The sequence below is a fragment of the Labeo rohita genome, chromosome 1 (assembly GCF_022985175.1).
Source record: "Labeo rohita strain BAU-BD-2019 chromosome 1, IGBB_LRoh.1.0, whole genome shotgun sequence".
NCBI lineage: Eukaryota > Metazoa > Chordata > Actinopteri > Cypriniformes > Cyprinidae > Labeo > Labeo rohita.
In genome coordinates this window covers 42441362-42466305 of record NC_066869.1, presented here as the reverse complement: position 1 = coordinate 42466305, position 24944 = coordinate 42441362, and the positions used below count along the sequence as shown (strand labels likewise).

The 24944-nt window shown below is 36.7% G+C and overlaps 2 protein-coding genes across 31 annotated transcripts in view; one reads left to right on the top strand and one right to left on the bottom strand.

The window, feature by feature from the left end:
• The window catches only part of elfn1b (extracellular leucine-rich repeat and fibronectin type III domain containing 1b), a 104421-nt gene that overhangs the window by 45572 nt on the left and 33905 nt on the right, over positions 1 to 24944 (top strand). Inside the window, exon 1 of one of the 4 annotated variants that reach the window (XM_051113574.1) lies at positions 9323 to 9385. The exons of 2 other annotated variants lie outside the window; for them this stretch is intronic. The gene's annotated coding sequence lies outside the window, so the exon portion shown is untranslated. Of the gene's footprint in view, positions 1 to 9322; positions 9386 to 13554; positions 13631 to 24944 lie in introns of those variants that run through there. One more of the 4 variants, XM_051113573.1, reaches the window with a different exon arrangement.
• On the bottom strand, positions 566 to 18661 carry LOC127167530 (UDP-glucuronosyltransferase 2C1). 27 transcript variants are annotated; one of them, XM_051113712.1, is made up of 5 exons: positions 18446 to 18661; positions 10753 to 10783; positions 7420 to 7450; positions 5894 to 6061; positions 566 to 2889 (listed from the first exon to the last, which is right to left on the bottom strand). In XM_051113712.1, the coding sequence occupies exons 4-5, from the start codon at positions 6051 to 6053 to the stop codon at positions 1451 to 1453; spliced, it is 1599 nt and encodes a 532-aa protein (XP_050969669.1). In that variant the 5' UTR covers positions 6054 to 6061; positions 7420 to 7450; positions 10753 to 10783; positions 18446 to 18661; the 3' UTR covers positions 566 to 1450. The 27 variants fall into 27 exon arrangements, 26 of the variants coding, with proteins under 26 accessions (XP_050969669.1, XP_050969695.1, XP_050969703.1 ...); XM_051113666.1 differs by lacking the exons at positions 566 to 2889; positions 18446 to 18661 and adding exons at positions 12646 to 12698; positions 14186 to 14304 and having other exon boundaries at positions 3934 to 6061; XM_051113738.1 differs by lacking the exons at positions 5894 to 6061; positions 7420 to 7450 and adding an exon at positions 8715 to 10145 and having other exon boundaries at positions 566 to 1626.

The window sequence follows — 24944 nt, the reverse complement described above, 5'->3', positions numbered from 1 at the left end:
TGGGGGTGCCCCCAGTAAAATTGCATTTCAGGGGGTAAAATACATGTTTTTTGGTGAAGTTCCCCTGATAAAATTCGGATTCCAGGGGCTAAATATCACATTATTGGGGTAGCTTCAACCCACAGACATGAAAAACAACCCGCAGGAACAGTGTTAAAGTAGCCCAATTTTGTGGGAAAACCACAGACTTGGCAACACTGAACTACAGCCTCCCACATGTTAGCAAGAAACTGCAAAGCCAATCCCATGGGTTAGAGAGGCAGGACTAGTAGTAGAGTAGAAGCCCATTGCGTTGCACCCTATCTTGGCCAGAACACTGTTGTACAAGAGATCCTTAATGTCAGTGAGATTTTTAAATAAAGCTTAAGTGAAAATAAGTAAATACTGTAAAACAAAACCACAAGATGGACGGTTATATATTTGACATAAAAGATGATGTCTACATTTGACAGGTTAGAAAAATTACCAGTATGAAGGTAAAATTTTCTTTTAAAAACAATTTAACTGAAAACTTAATCTGTCACTGCTGAACTAAACATCAGAAATATGAAGGATTTTTTTTTTGTTTTGCCAATTTTGCACAGTTATAAAAATAAACATGCATCACAATACATAGTCCAATAATAAAGTTAAGAGAGACAAAACAGCCCACCCCCTGTCACCCATGAGTATAGTAGAAACTTTACCATCTTTTGTGAATGAAGTGCATGTAAGCAGACTAAGCACAGCATACTCTCCTTTGTCCTTGATTTGCATGGCAACATATATTTATAAGTGAGTGAAGGTTCATTCCATAATCTATAAAGGGTCTTTTACATTCAAAGATCTAGTTAATGAGCTACTATTCATTACTGTTTGGGTGTTGGCATCACATGAGGTTTTGGTTGGATTACACCTTGCGTATGCCTTATTAACCTTTAACAACAACATCAATAACTTACTTTTTATTCAATACTCTTGGATTAATCCAAGTCTAAAATTATGAAGTATAATGAATTCAAGTTAGTTTAACTTTAAATATTGCTACCATGAATAGTGTGTACTACTATACAGTACCACAACATTATATACATTTACATTACTGTTTATTAGTATTTTTTAAAGTGCTGAATTATCATTTAAGGCACACTGTATATACAGTATGTGGTCGTTATTTTTGGATTGAGATAATGCATACGACTTGACAGGACAACCAAAACTACAGATGTTTTTCTTGTTTATTGCACTCTGTATGTACAGAAATGATATGTATATTGATCAGGTTTTCCTTCTAAGAGAGATGTAAACATCCAAACTGTACCAATGCACCTCAGCTGAAAAGATACATAAAGTACAGACTTGTTACAGGATTTGTAGTGTGTAATGCACCAAATTGAAATCATATATAGTTAAATTAAATTAAATTAATTTAATTTGCAAAAATTAAATAATAACACTAAAAAAAAACAAGTCATTCAAGTTTGTTTTTTGTTTTTCTCATGCATATTCTGCAGCAGAAATATCTGATTACTGCATATATGCTCAGGAATATGAGTGACACAGCAGAAATCAGGAATAGTATGACATCAACAGAGTGATACGAGTACCAGGGCATCTTGTAAGACTCTGTGTTCAAGTGAGCGGCACCTTTGTGCCTCATAACAAACTCAATCCAGAAGATGGCATTGTCCAGAGGTTTCACTGGAACATCCTTGTGAAGCTTTGAGAGCCTCTGCATGTTCTCCCGATAAGAGGGATCATAAAGGACCTCTTTGACAGTTTTGAGGAAGGAGTCCTTATCCACTGTGGCAAAGTCTACAATCTTGGCTACACCCCGTACTTTCATCTTATGAAGATTATCAGGCTGGTCAAAAATCAGCCCAAGTCCAATGATTGGTACCCCGTGGTAAATGGCTTCTTGAATCCCATTGGTTCCTCCATGTGCCACAAAGGCTCTTGTCTTAGGATGACCCAGAAGATCATTCTGAGGCATCCAGTCCAAAATTAAGGTGTTGTTTCCTAGTGCAGATGGCCTCCTTCCTTTGTACCTCCAGATGATCTTCTGTGGAAGTTCTGCAAAAGCTTCAGCAATCGCCTCAGCCACATCATCAGGAAGCTGACCAATGAGAGTGCCCAGAGACATGATGATGACACCATGATCACCAGAGCTCTGCACAAAGTCCTCCAGGTCTTGCGGAAGAGGCTTTGATGGCTTGCACTGAAAACCTCCCATGTAGATGATGTTTGGCATAGTGGGACGTGGGAATTCAAAAATAAAGTCAACTCTATGGAGCCACAGATCAGCACTCTGAGTTAAAGAAAAGTAGGACGCTCCTGGACCAATGAACCTTTCGCAAATTGGATCATTAATTGGAGTCATCAAGAGAGCAACCAGTATTTCAGTTACAGTGAACATCACTACATTCTTCACTCTTTCCAAGAAACTCATGCGGTCTGATAACTTAAGCATTGGAAACGGTACATATGAAAGTGGCGAAGGAGCTAATAAAAAATGAACCTCATTGTACACTGTCCATCGGACATTGTGGACAATGGGCAGTTTGAGATAGTGACCCAGTATAATCCCTCCGAACATGGCCGGATCTGTAAGCATCAAATCATACTTGGCGTCTTTTAAGGACTGCATTAGTTGCTGGTCTTCAAGCATTCTGACTATTGCTTCACTTTCGATTTTAACCATCTCCACAGAACTTTGCCACATCTCTATCTCCAGCATCAGACGAGCCCACGAGGAACCGTCCCTCAGAATTCCTAAAAGTCTTGATACAAACATGTCAAGGAATTCTTCACCAAATCCTCCTTCAGACTTGAGAGTGATTGACGTGTAGTGGGGTGAGAATTCTTTGATGTACCAGCTGTCTGCTGCCCGGATGACTGTAATATTGTGACCTTTGGCATGAAGCGCTTCCACCAAGATGTTCATGTTGACCCAGTGACTGCCATCCACAGGAAATACAAGAACATTCCCGCTCTGAACAGCTGGGACATTCGTCAGCAGAATGGTTAGCACGATTGGCCCAAGCACCTGAAAAACCTGTCCGTTCATAGTTCCTGTTGTAAAGCAAGAGAACAAGCACATTTTAAAATTAGTTGCATATGTAAATCATTTTACAGCACCACACCTATAAGCAGGTTACTGACTGAACTCAGTAATTAAATAAGGAAGTGTATGTTGCATTCAGGAAATTTATTATAATACAGTGAGAACAACAGTAGAAAAAGTCAAATCAGTCAGTTGAACTATTAAAAAATGAATTTGTCAAATTGCAACAAAATGTAAATGCCATAAAAACCCAACCCGTTTAGATTTAGTAGAATTTCAACATCATTTAGCACAGTTCAAGTAGGTCAAAATAATAAAAATCACACAGTACATCAATTACAGAGACATTTTTGCTGCAATCATGTCTGCTTTTAAGACTGCTAAACCCACCATAGATTGGACCCGACCAAAGGTTGCACTACACATAATACTTTCCGTCACTTTGACGGACTGGATCGTAAATTTCCTATCATGCTCTCTTTTGTATTCTCCGTTAGTGAAGTACAGTAACGCTTGGTATTTTTAATGTGACACTGATATAATAAGAACTCTTATGACAAGAGCTCTTTTAGTTCTGGATTATGGGTACATGGCCTTTTCTTTTATTCTGCTCTCACAAACGTGAAAGGGACAACAGGCGCTGTGCTCTTCTGGTCACCCAATTTGATGAACAATATACCATTAATTAATCCACTACACTATAATAGGAATCTGTACATTAACATTTAAGCATTTGTGGTCAGTAGTAGTATTTTTTTTTTTTTTCAAAGAAATTAATATTTTTATTCAGCAAGAATGATTTAAGTTGATCAAAAGTGATAGTAAAGAAATTTATGGTACAGAAAATTTCATGCAAATTCTGTTCTTTATATTCATCAAAGAATCCTGAAAAAAATGTCATTGCTTCCACAAAATGTTTTCAACATTGAAAATAATAAGAAATGTTTCCTGTGCAGCAACCCAACATATTAGAATTATTTCTGAAGGATCATGTTAGACTAAAGACTGCTGAAACCCCAAATTTTGAATGGTGTTTTACAGCTATATAAGGATTAGTCTACATTCAGCTGATTTGCATTGCAAAAAAAAGATAGCAGGATGATCAGGGGCTAGAAAGAAAATTCAACATAAAAAGACATTAGATATACAGTACATGTATGCGAATATGTATATATGACAATGACACAATAAATTACATGTTTTTTCAATATTTGTTCATATATAGAGTAAATATTAGAATGTAATATGATTTGAATTAATCAACATTTACCATAATAACCAAATTCATCAACATTCACCATAAGAAATTTCTGTTTACTGACTGAAACCACGTCTAAATATTGAACACAAATAATAGAGCTGTAGAGACTCTACTTTACAGTAAAAAAAACAAACAAAAAAACGGTTAAACTCATTCACTTTTGTTTTTTGCTTTTCTCTTGCATATTCTGCAGCAGAAATATCTGATTATTGCATATATGCTCAGGGTTATGAGTGACACAGCAGAAAGCAGGAACAGTATGACATCAACAGAGTGATAAGAGTACCAGGGCATTTTATACGACTCTGTGCGCAAGTGAGCGGCACCTTTGTGCCTCATAACAAACTCAATCCAGAAGATGGCGTTGTCCAGAGGTTTCACTGGAACATCCTTGTGAAGCCTTGAGAGCCTCTGCATGTTCTCCCGATAAGAGGGATCGTAAAGGACCTCTTTGACTGTTTTGAGGAAGGAGTCCTTATCCACTGTGGCAAAGTCTAAAGTCTTGGCTACACCCTTTACTCTCATTTTAAAAAGATTATCAGGCTGGTCAAAAATCAGCCCAAATCCAATGATTGGTACCCCGTGGTAAATGGCTTCTTGAATCCCATTGGTTCCTCCATGTGCCACAAAGGCTTTGGTCTTAGGATGACCTAGAAGATCATTCTGAGGCATCCAGTCCATTATTAAGGTGTTGTTTCCTAGCGCAGATGGTCTCTTTCCTTTGTACCTCCAGATGATCTTCTGTGGAAGTTCTGCAAAAGCTTCAGCAATCGCCTCAGCGACATCATCAGGAAGCTGACCAATGAGAGTGCCCAGAGACATGAGGATGACACCATGATCACCAGAGCTCTGCACAAAGTCCTCCAGGTCTTGTGGAAGAGGCTTTGATGGCTTGCACTGAAAACCTCCCATGTAGATGATGTTTGGCATAGTGGGACGTGGGAATTCAAAAATAAAGTCAACTCTGTGGAGCCACAGATCAGCACTCTGAACTAATGTAACAAAAGATACTCCGGGACCAACGAAGCGTTCACAAAGTGCATTATACGTCGGAGCAATCAAAAAAGCAACTTGTGTTTCGGTTATGATGTACATCACAACATTTTTCACTCTTTCCAAGAAACTCATGCGGTCTGATAACTGCAGCATTGGCAAAGGAACGTAAGAAAGTGGAGAAGGAGCTATTGCAAAATGAGCCTCATTGTACACTGTCCAACGGACATTGTAGACAATGGGCAGTTTGAGATGCTGACTCAATAGGATGCCTCCAAAATCGACTGGATCTGTAAGAACCATATCATATTTGGCGTCTTTCAAGGACTGCATTAGCTGTTCATCTTCAAACATGTTGACTACCATCTCCGTTTTTGTTTTAAACATCTTTAAGATATTTTCCCACATCTCTATCTCCAGCTTCAGACGAGCCCAGATGGAACCGTCCCTCAGAATTTGCATAAGTCTGAATGCAAACGACTGAAAGAATTCTTCTTCGAATCCTCCAGGAGAATTCAGAGTGATTGATGTGTAGTGAGGTGAGAATTCTTTGACGTACCAGCTGTCGGGCATCCGAAGGACTGTAATATTGTGACCTTTGGCATGAAGTGCCTCAACCAAGATGTTCATGTTGACCCAGTGACTGCCATCCACAGGAAAGACAAGCACCTTCCCGCATTGTGCAGCTGGGACAGTCATCAGCAGCAGAAGGATTAATGTGATTTGGCCACATGACTGAAAAATCTGTCTGTTCATGGCACCTGCTGTAAACCAACAGAGTAAGAATAACCTACTGATAAAACCACTTGAGTTTGTCAAGTTGTAACATTATTTAAAGGCACAATATGTAAGTTTTCGCCGCTAGAGGGCACATATTAAAAACAAACAAAGAACCAAAGGCGTAGATTGAGTGTGGAATCATGGGAGTTGTAGTCTTCGCACAGCCGATGCGATCCATCAGGAGTCGGATCATGTTTATGGATAAGCTTATGTATTAAAGACTTATTAAGGTCACTGTAGTATGAAGCAGGGTGGGGCTGAAAATCGCGGAAGCGAAACGAGGACGCTGGAGTGATTGCTAATGAAGGACGAGTGCAATACACGGCTCAAGAGCAGCGGAGCTTTTGTTATGCCACAGCTGACCGGTTGTTTTATCATATACTAGATACACTTGAGTGTGTTGAAAGTTCTGTTATAATGCTACTCTGTGCGTTCGTCACCTGTCTAATAAAATGCAAAACATATTAAAGTGTCTTTGGGGATTCCATGTTTTCTACAAAATAAAACCAGACAATTGAGGGTGTATTAAGTCATCGGCAGGTGATGCAATGACACGGTTCTTTACACTAGTTAAAACTGCTTATTTAAACATTCTTTGAAACATTTGGGATGATGTAAGCACACAGGTCAGCAAAATATATAACACTGTTCTAGTGTTTTTTGGATATTTTAATCAAAAAATCTTACATATTGTGCCTTTAAGTATAAATTGTTCACTCATTTCAGCATTGCATCTGTCTGTGACATTTTTGAACAGATTGTAAAGTGCAATGCTAGGAAGCATTGCAGAAGGACGACTGCATTAAAAGGAGCCAAAGCAAAGAAGCAATACTACACTTCTTTTGCCCAGATTTGCAGTCTGGTTGCATTAATGCTAGTTGCTTTAAGTCAGAGCCAGTCTGCAGATATTGGGCAGTCTGTGTTGAGATTTTGATATTTTGATACCGTACTGTTTGATGGGTACTGACTCTGATTTTTTATAATCAGACTTTGATTTCATTCAGCAGGATATCAAACGAATAAGATATTCTGAGCCAATTTTAGTACATGTCGTTTTAATTTGTCATGCAGTGTCCTAGCAGTGAGCCACATGTTTCTGCATGGGTTTGTTGTGATCAAATGATTTGAAGGTATGGCAATGTGTGATTCTCGATCAATAAGTGTATATTATATAGCCTGTTTTTTGTAACCATTTAAAAAGTTAGCAAGAGTTGCAAGAGACTTGCATTTCAGCCTTAAGGTGACTGTCTTATAAAATCAGTGAAAAAAGCAATGTTGATTAATTTTTTTTTTTTTTTGATCAGACAATATTTAATTCTAGTGACCAAGAGACTATACTCACCTGGTTTGTGTTTACTAGCTGAAGTTCAAATCTGCAAAAAAAGAAAAAAAAAAACACCTATATGAAGGCAAGGCAAATGTCAAATAAAAATCTTAGTTTTTCTAACTAGTAAGGAAGTGGCAAACATGTCTAGCTGTAATATTAAGTGATACTGTTTCTTAGATCTCTGTGCTGTTCATATTATAAAATATATTCTTACCCATAAATATGCAGCATGCAAAACCATTACCAGGTCAGGCTTGAGTGAAGCATAAGTCACAAAACTACAAAGAATTACTCTTCCTTGGTCTCGTTGTGCATGCTGATAGGCTCATTTAACCATCTTTAACAGGGTAAAGGGCATTTACGTGCAAAGCCCTAGTTAATGAGCTACCATAGAGAATTTTGTCATGTAATTTACCTGGGTGTAGACTAGATAAGTGCGCTGAAGATACTTAAATGGCCAATACTTCATATCAGCACTATAATATATGTGACCAAAACCATTCATAAGGGTCAATTTTTTAAAATTGAGATTTATATATAATTTGTAAGCTGAATAAATAAGCTTTCCATTTATATGGTTTGTTAGGATAGGACAATATTTGGTTGAGATACAACTATTTGAAAATCTGGAATCTGAGGGTGCAAAAAAGTCAAAATATTGAGAAAATCGCATCTACATTTGTCCAAATGAAGTTCTTAGCAATACATGTTACTAATCAAAATTGAAATTTTGATATATTTACAGTAGTAAATTTACTAAATATCTGCAGGGAACATGATCTTTACTTAATATCTTAATGATTTTTGGCATAAAAGAAAACTCAATAATTTTGGCCTTTACAGTGTATTTTTGGCTATTGCTAAAAATTTGCCCGCATTTTCCGTGCATGATAAACAAAAGGCCAAGGCATTAAAACATCATTAGTTATTATTAGTTACATTATTTCTGTTTCAATTCAAAGGTTTAATTCAGATTGGCACAACACATCTTTATTTCATGCATGGAATGGTGAAATATTAGCATAAAAGGAAAAGAAAAACCTAAATGTGAACAAAATCACAAATCAGTTAATATAAATTAAACCATGACAGACCTGATTTAATTCATTTTTGAAATACAGAATAGGTTCTAAGTCATTTAAGTTTGTTTTTTGTTTTTCTTAAACATATTCTACAGCAGAAATATCTGATTATTGCATATATGCTCAGGGTTATGAGTGACACAGCAGAAAGCAGGAACAGTATGACATCAACAGAGTGATACGAGTACCAGGGCATTTTGTATGACTCTGTACGCAAGTGAGCGGCACCTTTGTGCCTCATAACAAACTCAATCCAGAAGATGGCGTTGTCCAGAGGTTTCACTGGAACGTCCTTGTGAAGCCTTGAGAGTCTCTGCATGTTCTCCCGATAAGAGGGATCGTAAAGGACCTCTTTGACTGTTTTGAGGAAGGAGTCCTTATCCACTGTGGCAAAGTCTAAAGTCTTGGCTACACCCTTTACTCTCATTTTAAAAAGATTATCAGGCTGGTCAAAAATCAGCCCAAGTCCAATGATTGGTACCCCGTGGTAAATGGCTTCTTGAATCCCATTGGTTCCTCCATGTGCCACAAAGGCTCTGGTCTTAGGATGACCCAGAAGATCATTCTGAGGCATCCAGTCCAATATTAAGGTGTTGCTTCCTAGCGCAGATGGTCTCTTTCCTTTGTACCTCCAGATGATCTTCTGTGGAAGTTCTGCAAAAGCTTCAGCAATCGCCTCAGCCACATCATCAGGAAGCTGACCAATGAGAGTGCCCAGAGACATGATGATGACACCATGATCACCAGAGCTCTGCACAAAGTCCTCCAGGTCTTGCGGAAGAGGCTTTGATGGCTTGCATTGAAAACCTCCCATGTAGACGATGTTCGGCATAGTGGGACGTGGGAATTCAAAAATAAAGTCAACTCTATGGAGCCACAGATCAGCACTCTGAACTAAGGTAACAAAAGATACTCCGGGACCCACAAACCGTTCACAAAGTGCATTATACATCGGAGCGACCATAAAAACGACTTGTGTTTGAGTTATGATGTACATCACAACATTCTTCACTCTTTCCAAGAAACTCATGCGGTCTGATAACTCCTTCATTGGAAAAGGAACATAAGAAAGTGGAGAAGGGGCTATTGCAAAATGAGCCTCACTGTACACTGTCCAGCGAACATTGTAGACAATGGGCAGTTTGAGATGGTGACTCAATAGGATGCCTCCAAATTCGACTGGATCTGTAAGAACCAAATCATAGTTGGCATCTTTCAAGGACTGCATTAGCTCTTGGTCTTCAAACATGTTGACTATCATCTCACTTTTTACTTTAAACATCTTTAAAACATTTTCCCACATCTCTATCTCCAGCTTCAGATGAGCCCAGGTGGAACCATCCCTCAGAATTTTCATAAGTTTGAATGCAAATGACTCAAAGAATTCTTCTTCAAATCCTCCAGGAGAATTCAGAGTGATTGACGTGTAGTGAGGTGAGAATTCTTTGATGTACCAGCTGTCTGGCATCCGAAGGACTGTGATATTGTGACCTTTGGCATGAAGTGCCTCAACCAAGATGTTCATGTTGAGCCAGTGACTGCCATCCACAGGAAAGACAAGCACCTTCCCGCTTTGTACATCTGGGACAGTCATCAGCAGCAGAAGGGTTAATGTGATTTGGCCACATGACTGAAAAATTTGTCTGTTCATGACACCTGCTGTAAACCAACAGAGTAAGATTACTGTAACCTACTGATAGAACCAGTTAAGTATGTCAAGTTGTAATATTATTGGAGTTTAAATTGTTCATTCATTTCAACATTGCATCTGTGATGTTTTTGAACAAACTGTAAAGTTAAATGCTAGCAAGCCAACGCAAAGAAGCAACACTACACGTCTTTTTCCCAGACTTGCAGTCTGGATGCATTTTACCGAAAATGATGCACACTTTTTTAGTTTGAGACTGTGATTCCATTCAGTAGGATAAACGCGTTTGATATTATGAACCAATTTTAGTACACGCCATTTTAATTTGTCATGCAGTGTCCTAGCAATGAGCCACATGCTTCTGTATGGGTTTGTTGTGATCAAAGATTTGAAGGTATAGTAGCGTGTGATTCGTGGCCATTTAGTGTACAGCATGTTGCCTGTTTTTTTTGTACCCACTTAAAAAGTTTGCAAGTGAATGACTAGTGTAGATGATCTAACTGTATTTCAGTCGGTGACTGTCTTAAACAATCAGTGAACAAAGCAATGCTGATTTTTATTTATTTATTTTTTTTGATCAGACACAATTAATTCTAGTGACCAAGAGCATATACTCACCTGGTTTGTATTAATTAGATGACATTCAAATCTGCAAAAAAAGAAAAAACACCTATATGAAGTCAAGGCAAATGTTAAAAATCTTTTTTAAAAAACTGGTAAAGAAAACAGAAAAACACATCTAATAGTAATATTAAGAAACTGTTTCTTGTCATCTCTGTGCTGTTCATATTATAAAATATATTCTTACCCATAAACACGCAGCATGCACAATCATTACCAGGTCAGCCCTGAGTGTAGCGTAAGTCACAAAACTACAAGCATTTACTCTTCTTTGGTCTCGTTGTGCATGCTGATAGGCTTATTTAACCATCTTTAATGGGATAAAGGGCATTTACCTGTAAAGCCCTAGTTAATGAGCTACCATATAGAATTTTGTCATGTAATTTACCTGGGTGTAGACTAGATAAGTGCGCTGAAGATACTTAAATGGCCAATACTTCATATATTATATGTGACTCTGGACCACAAAACCAGGGGTCAATTTTTTGAAAATGAGATTCAAACATCATTTGAAAGCTGAATAAATAAGCTTTCCACTGATGTATGGTTTGTTAGGATAGGACAATATTTAGTTGAGATACAACTATTTGATCATCAGGAATCTGAGGGTGCAAAAAAATCAAAATATTGAGAAAATCACATGTAAATTTGTCCAAATGGCATTCTTAGCAATGCATGTTACTAATCTTTTTTTTTTTTTTTAATGTATTTATGGTAGGACATTTACCAAATATCTTCATAGAACACTTTAACTCCTAATGATTTTTGGCATAAAAGAAAAATCGATAATTTCGTATACAATGAATTTTTGGCTATTGCTAAAAATATACCCGTGCTACTTAAGACTGGTTTTGTGGTCCAGGGTTACATATTAGGATTATAGACTGAAAGAACAGAATGACTTTGACACAGACACAGTCAAGGTTGCTTACTTTAATATAATATTTATTTTTAGTTTCAGTATGTAAGAAATCATGTGAAATGGCACCATAGGTCACCATCAAATCAAACTGATTCTCTAAATTTAATTGATTAACATATAGTGTTACATAAAAACATTTGAAATAAAAATGTATATCAAAATAATCTAAAAAAATACGATGAAATATTTAATTAGTTTATATATTCTTACAAAATAGCTACTGTTGACAAAATTCATGTGTATTTTTAAGTTAATACTGTCATACAAACAATAAATATTAATCTATTAAAGCTTAATGAGTTCTCAATACAACATAACACAGTAAGTTGCAAGCTGTATGTGCGTAAGTCACTAAAAAGAACCAACACCAAGAAATCATTTGTTTGAGGTTTGCTTGTTGCATTATATGCATTTTGCTGAATTTGGAACCACATACTAGCATACTACACTTACTATTTCTGACATGTTAGTTTATAGTAAAAATAGTAGGAGTATTGTTAGTATGCAGTTCTGAATTCAGTATTTGAATCACTGAAAGAACTAGCTCATAGATTAGTTTAGAAAATGACTACATTGTACAAATGCTGTATGTTTTGTTTTGCTAGTTGTATTTGCAGTATTGATGCTGCTGTAGTGATATTAGCATTGCTCTGACAAATAACAAGTGTTTTGTTTAAAAATTTAGAAGCAATGTGGTATAATTCTTAGAAAACGTAGAAGAAAATATATATTTTCACATTTTCTGGAAAACGTGTGTGTGGTGCTTGCCTGTACACATCATTTCAATTTAATGTATATTGTTGGCCCTACAAGTCAGTGCATTTGTTGTATTATTTTTTTTTTTCCATTTTTAATGAACTTTGCTCACCTGATACACAAAGGCCAAGGCATTAAAACATCAGCAGTTATTATTAGTTACAATATTTTTGTTTCAATTCAAAATTTTAATTCAGATTGGTACAACACACCTTTATGTCATGCATGGAATGGTGAAATATCAGCATAAAATGAAAAGGAAAACCTAAATGAGAACAAAATCACAAGTTAATTTGAAACCATGACAGACCTGACATAATTCATTTTTGAAATACAGAATAGCTTCTAAGTCATTCAAGTTTGTTTTTTGTTTTTCTTAAACATATTCTACAGCAGAAATATCTGATTATTGCATATATGCTTAGGGTTACGAGCAACACAGCAGAAAGCAGGAACAGTATGACATCAACAGAGTGATAGGAGTACCAGGGCATTTTGTACGACTCTGTACGCAAGTGAGCAGCACCTTTGTGCCTCATAACAAACTCAATCCAGAAGATGGCGTTGTCCAGAGGTTTCACTGGAACGTCCTTGTGAAGCCTTGAGAGCCTCTGCATGTTCTCCCGATAAGAGGGATCATAAAGGACCCCTTTGACAGTTTTGAGAAAGGAGTCCTTATCCACTGTGGCAAAGTCTACATTATTGGCTACACCCCTTACTTTCATCTTATTAAGATTATCGGGCTGGTCAAAAATCAGCCCAAATCCAATGATTGGTACCCCGTGGTAAATGGCTTCTTGAATCCCATTGGTTCCTCCATGTGCCACAAAGGCTCTGGTCTTAGGATGACCCAGAAGATCATTCTGAGGCATCCAGTCCAATATTAAGGTGTTGTTTCCCAGTGCAGATGGCCTCTTTCCTTTGTACCTCCAGATGATCTTCTGTGGAAGTTCTGCAAAAGCTTCAGCAATCGCCTCAGCGACATCATCAGGAAGCTGACCAACAAGAGTGCCCAGAGACATGATGATGACACCATGATCACCAGAGCTCTGCACAAAGTCCTCCAGGTCTTGGGGAAGAGGCTTTGATGGCTTGCATTGAAAACCACCCATGTAGACGATGTTTGGCATAGTGGGACGTGGGAATTCAAAAACAAAATCAACCCTATGGAGCCACAGATCAGCACTTTGAAGTAAGGTAAGGAAGGACACTCCTGGGCCAATGAACTGTTCACAAAGTGCATCATAATTTGGAGCAAACAGAAAAGCGCCCATAGCTTCAGCTACAGAGTACATCACTATATTTTTCACTCTTTGAAAAAAGCTCATGCGGTCTGATAACTCCACCATCGGAAAAGGAACATAAGAAAGTGGAGAAGGGGCTATCGCAAAATGCGCTTCACTATACATCGTCCAACGTATATTGTAGACGATGGGCAGTTTGAGATAGTGCCCCAAAAGAACACCTCCAAACAAGAGTGGATCTGTAAGAAGTAAATCATACTTGGCGTCCCTAAAAGACTGCATTAACTGCTGGTCTTCCATCATACTCTTTATCATCTCACTTTCTATTTTGGTCATCTCAAAAGTCCCTTGCCACATCTCTATCTCTAGCTTCAGACGAGCCCAGGTGGAACCACCCCTTATAATTTGCATAAGCCTGAATGCAAACGTCTCAAAGAATTCTTCATCGAATCCTCCAGGAGCATTTACAGTGACTGACGTGTAGTGAGGTGAGAATTCTTTTATGTACCAGCTGTCTGCCATCCGGATGACTGTAATATTGTGGCCTTGGGCATGAAGTGCCTCCACCAAGATGTTCATGTTGACCCAGTGACTGCCATCCACAGGAAAGACAAGAACCTTCCCGCTTTGTACAGCTGGGAGAGATGTCAGCAGAAGGGCTATCAGGATTTGGCCACATGACTGAAAAAACTGTCCGTTCATGGCACCTGTGGTAAAGCAAGGGAACAAGGGTGATCCAGTGAAAGACCTCAAAACCAGCTGATCATGCAAATCATCCACATATTAATCAAGATTTCCTACATATATTTTTACCCTCTACTATTGTTTTGTCAGGGCGTTGAATGTGACAACTGTCAAAGTAATTTTCAACTTTATACTTTATAGACAAGGTGGTCTGAAAATAAAATGCTAACTTTGAGCTGCATGCGATGCATGAGTGTTCATGCCATCCAAAAATCAATTAACTAAAGACTATGTTGATTCAACAGGAAAATATTTGCACAAAATTAACTAATACCACACACTTTGGTGTGTGACGTTTTATATTTGACAGTCAAATATGCCTGGTCAACATTAAGGGCTATTGCTCCTATATATTGCTCTATATGTTACTTAAACCAAGAAATGTGTTCTTACCCATGAAAATGTAGACTGCAAAATCATTACCAGGTGAGCCTTGGTTCAGTGTAAGATAAGTCAAGGATGTACAAGCACAGCTTACTCTCCTTCAGACTCAATGTGCATGGCAAGAAACTTAAATACTATAGTATGTGAGTGAAGGGTCGTCTAGTCTTTCATAGGGAAAAGAGCATTTACAAGTGGAGGTGTAGTTAATGAACTACTATGTAGCGTTTAAACTGAGGTACAGCATCCAAACTCTTTCAGCTTCATCTCTGTCACAGTTCTATCAAATTATTTTTACCTAATATTTACATTTATGCATTTGGCAGGTGCTTTTGTCGAAAGTGACTTACATTACTTTCAAGGCATAATTTTATCAGTCCCTGCATTTACTGGGAATTGAACCAATGGCCTTAAGGCTGCTAGCGCCATGCTCTACTGTACTGCATACTAAACAGATCTAAACAACAAATAAAAATAAATGAGTAATAAAGCACAATATATAATTATAATACTTTTACACTATGATATTTCTTATGAGTTCATTAAATTAACTATGATAAAATGCAATAAATTTTTCAATTTGTTAATTTTTGATGATGAATGTACATTGCAGCAGATGCCATTTTGGCATGGAATATCTTACATAAAAACATACCGTAATAAGCAGTAGAACAGCATGGATTTCAGTTACAGCATTGATTCACTGAGAGTCAATGAGATTATCATGAGTGCTTTTGCATGGGAAAATATATAAAAAAATTCAATCAACTTTTTTTTTTATTTCTGGAAGCTAGCCCAGCTTCTTTACATAAGCTCTGTAATACTTTCTACCTTGAAAACATGACATGCTAAATCATGGTGAAGTTGTAACACAAGTCACAGTTTACTCTTCTTTGGCCTTGCTGCTCACTCCCATAATAGTACTATTGCATGTGTATACTATATGTGTGAGTGAAAGTTCATGTTCTCAAAGGAGCAAAGGGTATTTACCTACAGAGATGGAGTTATATTTCAGCTTTACTCATGCTCAGCGGGGGGAAAATGCACAGCCAAGAAGCAAGGGAGTAAAGCATTAGGTTTAGTTTCTAAAGTAAGGTTTAAATTCATAGTTTTGTCTTTTGCTGTAGAAATGTGAAAATATATAGTATTGTCAAGTTCACTTTTATTAGTTTTAAACTTGATAGGTGGGCAGCTGCTTTGGGGGAGATTTACAGGCACCAAAATAATTATAAATAAATTATATCCAAGTACAAAGTTTGCCAGACATTTGTGCTTCTCAGTTTTTAAAGTTCCAGATACCACTGCAACCAAACATTTCCACAACTAGGTTTTTATCAGAACTGTACAAAAGCACTATTCTGATCATATTTCTGTTTGATTAGAAAGCCATAACAGCTTAGATATTTCAATGACGATAATCAACTGAAAATTTGTTTCTAAAAAATATAGTAAATGCATTTATTTATTTTATGATCCGGACCTTAATTTTGGATGTTGTGTTTCTTTATTTTAGTTAACAATAATTGATAAATGGTCTTGGTGTTCTTTGAACATCACCCCAGTTTACATAATGTATTTAACAGTAATGAATGGTGAATCATCATTGCACTGATGCATTTGATGTTATAGAGTGTTTTCATGACGTGTCATCAATCGGCCATATTGGTGAAACTGCATGTAAACCAAAGTCCCTTTAAGGCAAGTCATTTCACTCGGGCGCCATCTTTGAAATGCCTCTTGGGAAGACAAGTGGAGTTCCTATCTATTTGAATAGGGAAACATCAAATTCTCCAAAACTGTTCAGCAAGCTTATGATTAAATTTCATATTTGAAATCACCAATTATCGTGCCTCATCATTATCGTTCCTTGTGCTCCATTACCGTTAAAAAAAGCTTAGTTTTCAGGCGAGATCAGCAAGTGCGCATGCGCAGTACCAAGCCCACGTCTCAGAACGCTGACTGTTTCTATAGCAACCGGGATTTCTAACTACAGCTGCAGTGATGCGTTGACTTTACTAGTCAACGATTGGCTCTTTCATTAAGAAGGCAGGGCTTCACGGCCATATTGAGCGTTGCATCTTTCCCCATTCAAAACTATACGAGTGACAAGTCTTGGGTATTCTATAGTCTTTAATGTAAACAATGCTACCGAACAGAACGGAACTATCAAATTTAGCTGATTATTGCTACTGAAATTGGTCAATTATTGTTTGGCCTGTACTAATCCATCGGACCGTGAAAAACATTTGGAGTACTATAGACTGCCAAAAGTTATAACAAATCAAAGAGTTCAAAAAACTGTCTGAGGAACAAAAGGTGTTTGTGGTTGACCAAACTGAACCCTGAAGATTTCCAAGGCAAAACCTTGAAAACATTCGTGTTTGTTCTTATAATTTCCGGTCAGGTAGATTAAATATTAGGCTAATATCTTGATTAATCACGTATCTTTACAACCGATTGACTTTAGTTTGCCATATTATTGCACCCTTTCCTGCTTACTATGTCCTTCCCTATCTGATTTAGCAGCTTATACACATTTTTCTGTGGTTTAGCTTAACATATTCAGTAGTGCATTATCCATGCAATCAATGTTGTTGTTTATCTGAGTATCTCCAATATGGCCGTGCATCCAGATAACTGACCAAACTGTGACGTAAATGCAAACCCTTTATTATTGAATAATTATATAAAAATATAATCTGCATAGTGGTTTTGATATCGCTTTTTATTGCAGCAATAAATATTGCAACAATAAATATAGCCAATGAACATGGAGGCAAAACTAAATTTAAGAGTAAGAACAGGTAGAAATGGCTCTTTAACATAACACTTTGTACATTGCCACTTTTTACAGTGGGAGGTAAACGCTTAACGTTTGCGCGTTGCATTCATGTTTTGGTTTAATCCATAATCCACATTAAGCGTAAAATGTAAGAAAAGTTAAAGGTAAGAAAAATAGATTTTTACCATAAGCCACCAAGTGTGTTTAAGCATCATAGTGTTTCCCCCAACAAATTACAACTGAGAATTTAACTTTATGTGGTGATCAGTTACTTGTACACATTGCTCCCTCTTCTTCGCTGATGTGAACGAGTCTTACACGTGACGTTCAACACCGCTATGAGTTTTGTTCAAAACAGACTCGTTGAAGACTCGATCAGAGAAGCGGGCGTGATAGTTCAGTAGATCAAACTTTAACATGCTCTGCGATCCAGTTTGCATACTATCCTCCCTGAATAGTTGGCTAATCAAGATTAGTAGTATGCGAATTGAGACTGAATGCATCATGACATAGTTCATTCTTCCGGAACAAGACAGGAAAGCATTAAGGCGGTGGAATGAAAGAGACTACGAGTTAGTGCGTAAAATGACACGAGAGCAAGTAGTTTAATTCAAAGATTCGTTCAAACCATCAATGCGTTCGCGAGCTAAACACGAAAGCGGCGCAGGTTAAATTAACTTTACACCTTGCAAGACCCCAAGCAATGCAAAAACTTCCAGTTGTTCCAAAACACTGACCACAAGCACAGACAGTTGCATTATACCACAGTTAGTCGATATGTAAAAACTTCTAGGTAAAATACTTTCTTATTCTTATTTCGAACACTTGTTTATACATTCGAAATAAACATGAGGAACTCACCGAGGCGCGAATGTTAGGCTTCCTCAAGAAAACTTCCCCAGCGTCCAAACAACTACGTCCTGCCAGCTTCTTATTTAAACATTATATTAAGTAAAACAGTTCAGGTACGCTATTTAAAACGTTTTCCTATGATACAAAGTACAGTCGCGTTATGTTTTTTGTTCTTCAGCCAGTAAACTAATGTTTACACGGCTTACTCAAGTGCCTGGGGCGCCTCCCCCCCGCTGGGTTTGAATGATGTGACAGCTTTACAGGATATAGTTCTGGTTACATAAAAGGTTATGGGAGGGCCTGATAAAAAAAAGACTAGTGCATTGATTTTTTTGTAGATCGTTTAGTCTCACATGCATTTACATGCATATGTGTTCTGAATAAAAACTTTACATGAATAACTTAACTCTTATCTGACGAACAAACATAGCAAGTTTGAACAGGTCCATTATTCACCTCAGTGTTGGTTCATGCAGGTTCATAAAGTGAATGAGATTACTTCAAGGGAAAATCTGACCAATCTATTTAATCATACAAACACAGAGATTCTTTGTAAATTCGAATCATGTAATCCACTGGATTGTCAGGGCACAAAGAAAATATATTTAGAAATTAAAACTCCAGTTTGCACCCTGCATCTCCATAAAGTCTCATTGGTTTTTCACAAACTTATGTTGTAATGTTTGAGCCTGTACTTTAACATCGTTTAGCAATCCTTTGAAACCTTTCACCAAGTATGAGCTTTGACATAACCACCATACCTTTTTCCACTAAAGCAGTTTATTTATTTTTTGCCATATGCTGTCATTATTTTTTGCCCCTTGACGGATGAAATTATGTTGTGGTTTTGTTGACAGATGCTGTGGAAATTTTTGACACTGACTATTCTGCCTATTTGGAGCTCATTCAATTTGTTAGTTGCTGCATGTTGCTTTGAAAACTCACAACGTCCTAAGTTTCAGACTTTTGGCACATCATTCTTTATTTAGTTATTTAAATGTAAATTCTTTTGTCATATGTGACCCTGGACCACAAAACCAGTCATAAGGGTCAATTTTAGAAATTGAAAGTTGGATAAATAAGCTTTCAAATGATGTACGGTTTGTTAGGATAGGACAATATCTGGCTGAGATACAACTATTTGAAATCTGAAACCTGAGGGTGCAAAATAATCTATATATTTAGAAAATCGCCTTTAAAGTTGTCTAGATGAAGTTCTTAGCAATGCATATTACCAATCAAAAATTAAGTTTTGATATATTTATGGTAGGAAATTTACAAAATATCTTAATACATCATGAGCTACTTAATATACTAAAATTATTTTTGGCATAAGAAAATTATCATTTAGATTGAATCCGATCCCTCATGGCCAGGTCAGTCATAAAATGTCATTTTTTCTTTACTCACATACAAATTCAGTCTGCATTATTTGTAATTACAAAAATCGGTCACAATGGACTTTTTAAACACACTTTTGTTAAACTCCCCTTTATTTTCAGTCCCAGCTTCATACTACGTAATGGAACTATTATAAGCCAAAATTTAAATCAGTTCATTTAATTCAATAATGGAAGTCTCTGACTTGTGGAAGCTGTGAGCGTGTGCGAAATTTCCAATATATTATTAATTCTCATTACTAATTGACTCCAAGTGATTATTAGACTTACTGAAACACCTTATGCCACAAAATTAGTTATTTGCAGCATAAATTATGAAGTTATGATTTAACTCTGTAACACTGTAATAATATATTAATGAATAATAATAATAACAATATATACATACATACATTCCTTAATCAGTATTTATATCTTGTATTTGAGTAAAACATCTAAACTGAGAAAAGATACATTTACTTGAAAAGAGAAACTGTGTAAGATATTAAGGCTTCTTTTCATGCAATATATCTTGAATTTAGGCAAATTACCTTCTTGGCAATTGCTTTTCTTGCTTCAAGCATAAATCTGACCAAGTTTATTGAAATTTATGCTTTAAAAAGCAATTTGAGAGCGGGGTAGGATAAATAAACTTAATTCGAGATATATATATATATATATATTAAAGCAACCCTTAATATCTTATGCAGTTTTGTTTCTCATTTACATAAATCTTGTTTTAAGGATATCTTAATGGGAAAACAAGCCAAAAATACTGATTAAGAATCTTGATTTTTGCAGCAAGTATATTATTTATGTAATTCTCTTTGGGAGCACCCTCTGCATGCCGTCATTAATTTTGCATTTCATGTTAATCTCTTTTCTGTACTTCTACTTTCTCCTCCCGATGTCTTGACATAATGAGGTATCACTCATTTCCGGGGATGTGATACTATCACCTACTAAGCTTGAAATTCAGCTGGCATCCCTAGCTATCAATTAAAACGGCACGATCTGCAGTAACCTCTGTTGATTAAGATTCTGCTGGTGTGTGGAAGGTTCCAAGTGGCGTAAAATTGGTTGGGGGCGGGTGGTTGATGCCTCATTTGAGTATTCAACAGATCTGATGCTTCTCCATGTGCTGTTTACCAGAACACTGTGTCATCTTTTTTGTGCCATGCAGTCAAAATGAGTGGGCTGATTTCAGTGTTAATGTAAATGCATTTTCATATTTTTGCAAATATGAAGCTAATCAAAATGCACATACTGTACAACATCTAAAAATCTGAAAAAATTGTAGTTAGAAAACGGAAAATAAATACATAAATATTTATAAGAAACGAAATCATCAATCTATGTAGCCAGCAGATATTGCAATTAATAAACTGTATATATTTATATCATTTGAAACGTAGTGACAACTTGGCCCTTTCCCAGTATTTTCTTGCAGTATTTCCTCCCCTGCTAGCCCAGAAGGTAGTGCTCACTCTACCGAATGCCTGCTTCATCCTACTGTGCCTGGAATACAAATGAATATATATAAGTGTTTGGTTATTCACCCATTGATTTCTGAAACAGGTGATGCAACCAGGAGGTCCTTGAAAGAAACTGCAGAACACTCCATGAAGTACCGCTCACAGAAAACAAACACATACTCCTGAAAACAAAGCATACACACAATGTCAGCACAATTATAGCACCTGTTCTACCAAACGATTGCTTTCCCTGTGTTCTGCTAGGTTACTAAAACCGGATTTGGTAATTTCGGGCTTACTGATGCAATTTTATGCTTTTCTGGGTCACTGTAATGTAATAGCCAAGAGATGAATGCTTGTGAGTTTGTGTGTGAGAGAATAAAAAAGCAAAAATACAGTAAGGAGCTTACACTGACTGTATACCTCTAACACATGACCCACAAACGTGGAAAAGCAGGCGTGCACTTTTTTTTTTTTTTTTTTTTTTTGGATTCAGACATACTGCTCTGCTTAGAAATGTGAATGCATCCAGTCCTGTCCTTGCCAGTATCTTGTATCCTCATATTTCCTGCCATTCCCTATTCTTTCCTCTTGCTATATCCACAAATAACAAAGTGCATTAAAAGGATAGTCTGTATTTATTTACTCAAGCTCATTCCAAACCCCTGTGACTTTGTTCACATACACAATAGACTTCCAACACAAAAAGACTGTTATAGCCCAGGCTTATTGGATTGCGTCAGCAAAATGGTACCATGTTGCTTGTACATTTTGTTACACTTCCAAAGTGAAATGTCCAGTGAGTGGCACTAAAAGCGCATTCAGTTGTATCCAAAACAGATGAAAGTGAATCTGGCCATGTTTTATTACATTGGTTGTTGTATGTATCACGGCAGTTCAAAAAATTAAATGACTAGTGAGTGGTGCTAAAAGGTTATTGCTCTATTGCGAATCTGAAAATAATGTACTACCTGCACTTAACCTTACTGATAGTGTCAAATGTCAAATAATATTGCATTTGCTGAAGCAAACGTGACATTTTAACTTGCTTCTACAAGTCTTTAAGCTCTTGTAGTTACCTATATTTCATGAGCGCTGTGCATTGCAAGTGCAGTGCTGTACCAGGTGTGCTGCCGAACAAGTTTACTTTGGCAGAAGAAGTGTGTTGGCAGAGTTTTGAGGTTATAAGATAGTATTGCTTTTTGAGAAACTTCTACACACTGACCACAGACTGTCAAGCAAAAGCAAAAGAAGGAAAAACGCAATTAAAACATCATAAAAGTAGTCCTTAAGGCTTGTTCACTGTATTCCACAATTTCTGAAGCAATAAACCACCACCACCACCACCACCACACATACACACAAATGCAAATGACCAAGCGCAATAATGTAAAAGTTATTAAGAATGAAAAATGTGAACGTGAAGGTAAAACTTTTTATTTCGAGCAAACAGACACATACACTCCCCTCCTGCTGGCACTCTAGAAACCATTTGCCGAAATGCACAACCCGCTGCGAACTCATTAACCTGGCAATTAATTTGAAGAAAGTTTATCTACATTATTTAAGGTCACAGCAAAGATGGCAGTAATGTACCACAGTATGTCAAGTTAATTGTACTGAAAGACACCGCTCCATAAGCACCCTGTTCATTTAATTAACACCAGTTAAAAGGACAAAAGAACAGGCAGTGAATGGGGAAACACACACACAGAGTGAGAGGGAGTAGTGAGAAAGTGAGACGACTCACAATAATATGATACTACATCTTTGACTGATCTGAATCTGACACCCAATAATCTCTCATTTCATTTGGATGAATAGATGGTTGGAATGAAAGACTGCAAAATATCAAATTCCTAATCAGTATCAATCTACTCTGTAATCAGTTGTGTAGTCAGGGCACTGGAGTTTCTATGGCTGCCTCATTGTCAAAACCATTCCAGTACACTGAAACCTTTTTTTTTTTTAATTCAGATTACTGGAAGGATGTTTTGTTTAGAATGTTGAAAGACCTTTTCCAAACATTCTGAGAATGTTATTAAAGACCAGACAACTTTAAACAAACATTCTATTGACATTACTGGAAGAACGTTTGTTTCGAATGTTGAAAACACTTTTCCAGACCATTCAAAGAATGTTATTAAAGACGAGATAACTTTAAACAAACATTCTATTTACAAAACTGGAAGAATGTTTGTTTAGAATGTTAAAAGAACTTTTCCAGAATGTTCTGAGAATGTTATTAAAGACCAGATAACTTTAAACAAACATTCTATTTACAAAACTGGAAGAATGTTTGTTTAGAATGTTGCAAGAACCTTTCCAGAACGTTCTAAGAATGGTATTAAAGACCATATAAGTTTAAACAAACATTCTATTAACATTACTGGAAGAACGTTTGTTTAGAATGTTGAAAGAACTTTTCCAGAACATTCAGAGAATGATATCTAAGACCAGACAAGTTTAAACAAACATTATGTTGGCATTACTGAAAAAAAACATTTGTTTAGAATGTTCAAAGAACTTTTCAAAAACATTTTGAGATTGTTTTTAAAGACCATATAACATTCTATTAACATTACTGGAAGAACATTTGTTTAGCTGTTAGCTGGGTTTGTCTTACATGGGTAAAGGTAAATCATCTGAACATCCTTAAACAAGTTACATTTTCCTGAGAAGGTAAATAAGACACTTTTTGATTAATTTGTGTCATTTCATTCACATTCACATATGTTTTCACATATTTGATACAAGTATACAAATGCAGATGTGAATGCTTGGACAAATCATTGCAAGGATGTATTTTAATGACTACAGTACTGGAGATAATAGGGTTTCCATTAAGTGTCTATGCCATTAAACCAGATGTTTTACCAGCAATATACGTACATGCTGACAGTTAAACTAACTTTGATCAGGTTGCAAGATTCTAGAAACTTGGGTAGTAAAAAAAAAACAATCAATCACAGAACATTTTTGCAAATGCATATACTTACAAACACTTAAAAGCCCCTAGCTACTACATCCAGAAAGAAAGAATGAAAGAAATAAAGACAAATGGTCTAGATTTCCATGAACATATCTGCTGTGATTCTGTCAGAGATGTTGATAGGGCTATTGAAACCTGTCTAATGGTTGCCATCACAGATCTGTGTGATCTCTCATAGTGATGCCTATTTTGTGTGTGCATGACTGTAAAGGTGTCAGGTTGTGGAGACAGAGAGAGAGATTGCCACAGGGCATATTCCTTAGAGGCCTCACAATCCTGGGTCAGTGTGACTTAATAGAGCAGATTTCAGGAACAGTAGGTTTTGTATGTAGGCCACATAGATGGGTGGATCAGAGCAGGAGGTTTTCCTTGTCAAAAAGCGAATAAATACATAAATTAATGTCAACTACATCTTTCTTAGGAGATGCTACAGTAGGTTACAGCTACTGTCAGTTGTCACCCAATTATTCAGAATTTAACAGCGATTAGAAGAACAGGAGTCTTCAATTGTATCATTGCTGTCGTACAAGATCTAAATTAGAAAAGATTCCTCAGGATGGAATGCTGCCAGAACTTTGATGAATGAGGTGAAAAGTTTTTTGGCACGTCGTCTTTTTGAACTCATTGTGAAGGCAGTGTAATATTTAAATCCAGAGGCCACG

Coding starts and splice junctions, on each gene's coding strand:
- LOC127167530 (XM_051113616.1), bottom strand. CDS start 5,902: ATGCCAAAGGTCACAATATTACAGTCCTTCGGATGCCCGACAGCTG. Junction 3,052..5,856: donor CTTCGGATGCCCGACAGCTG/GTACGTCAAAGA, acceptor GCTTTACAACAG/GAACTATGAACGGACAGGTT.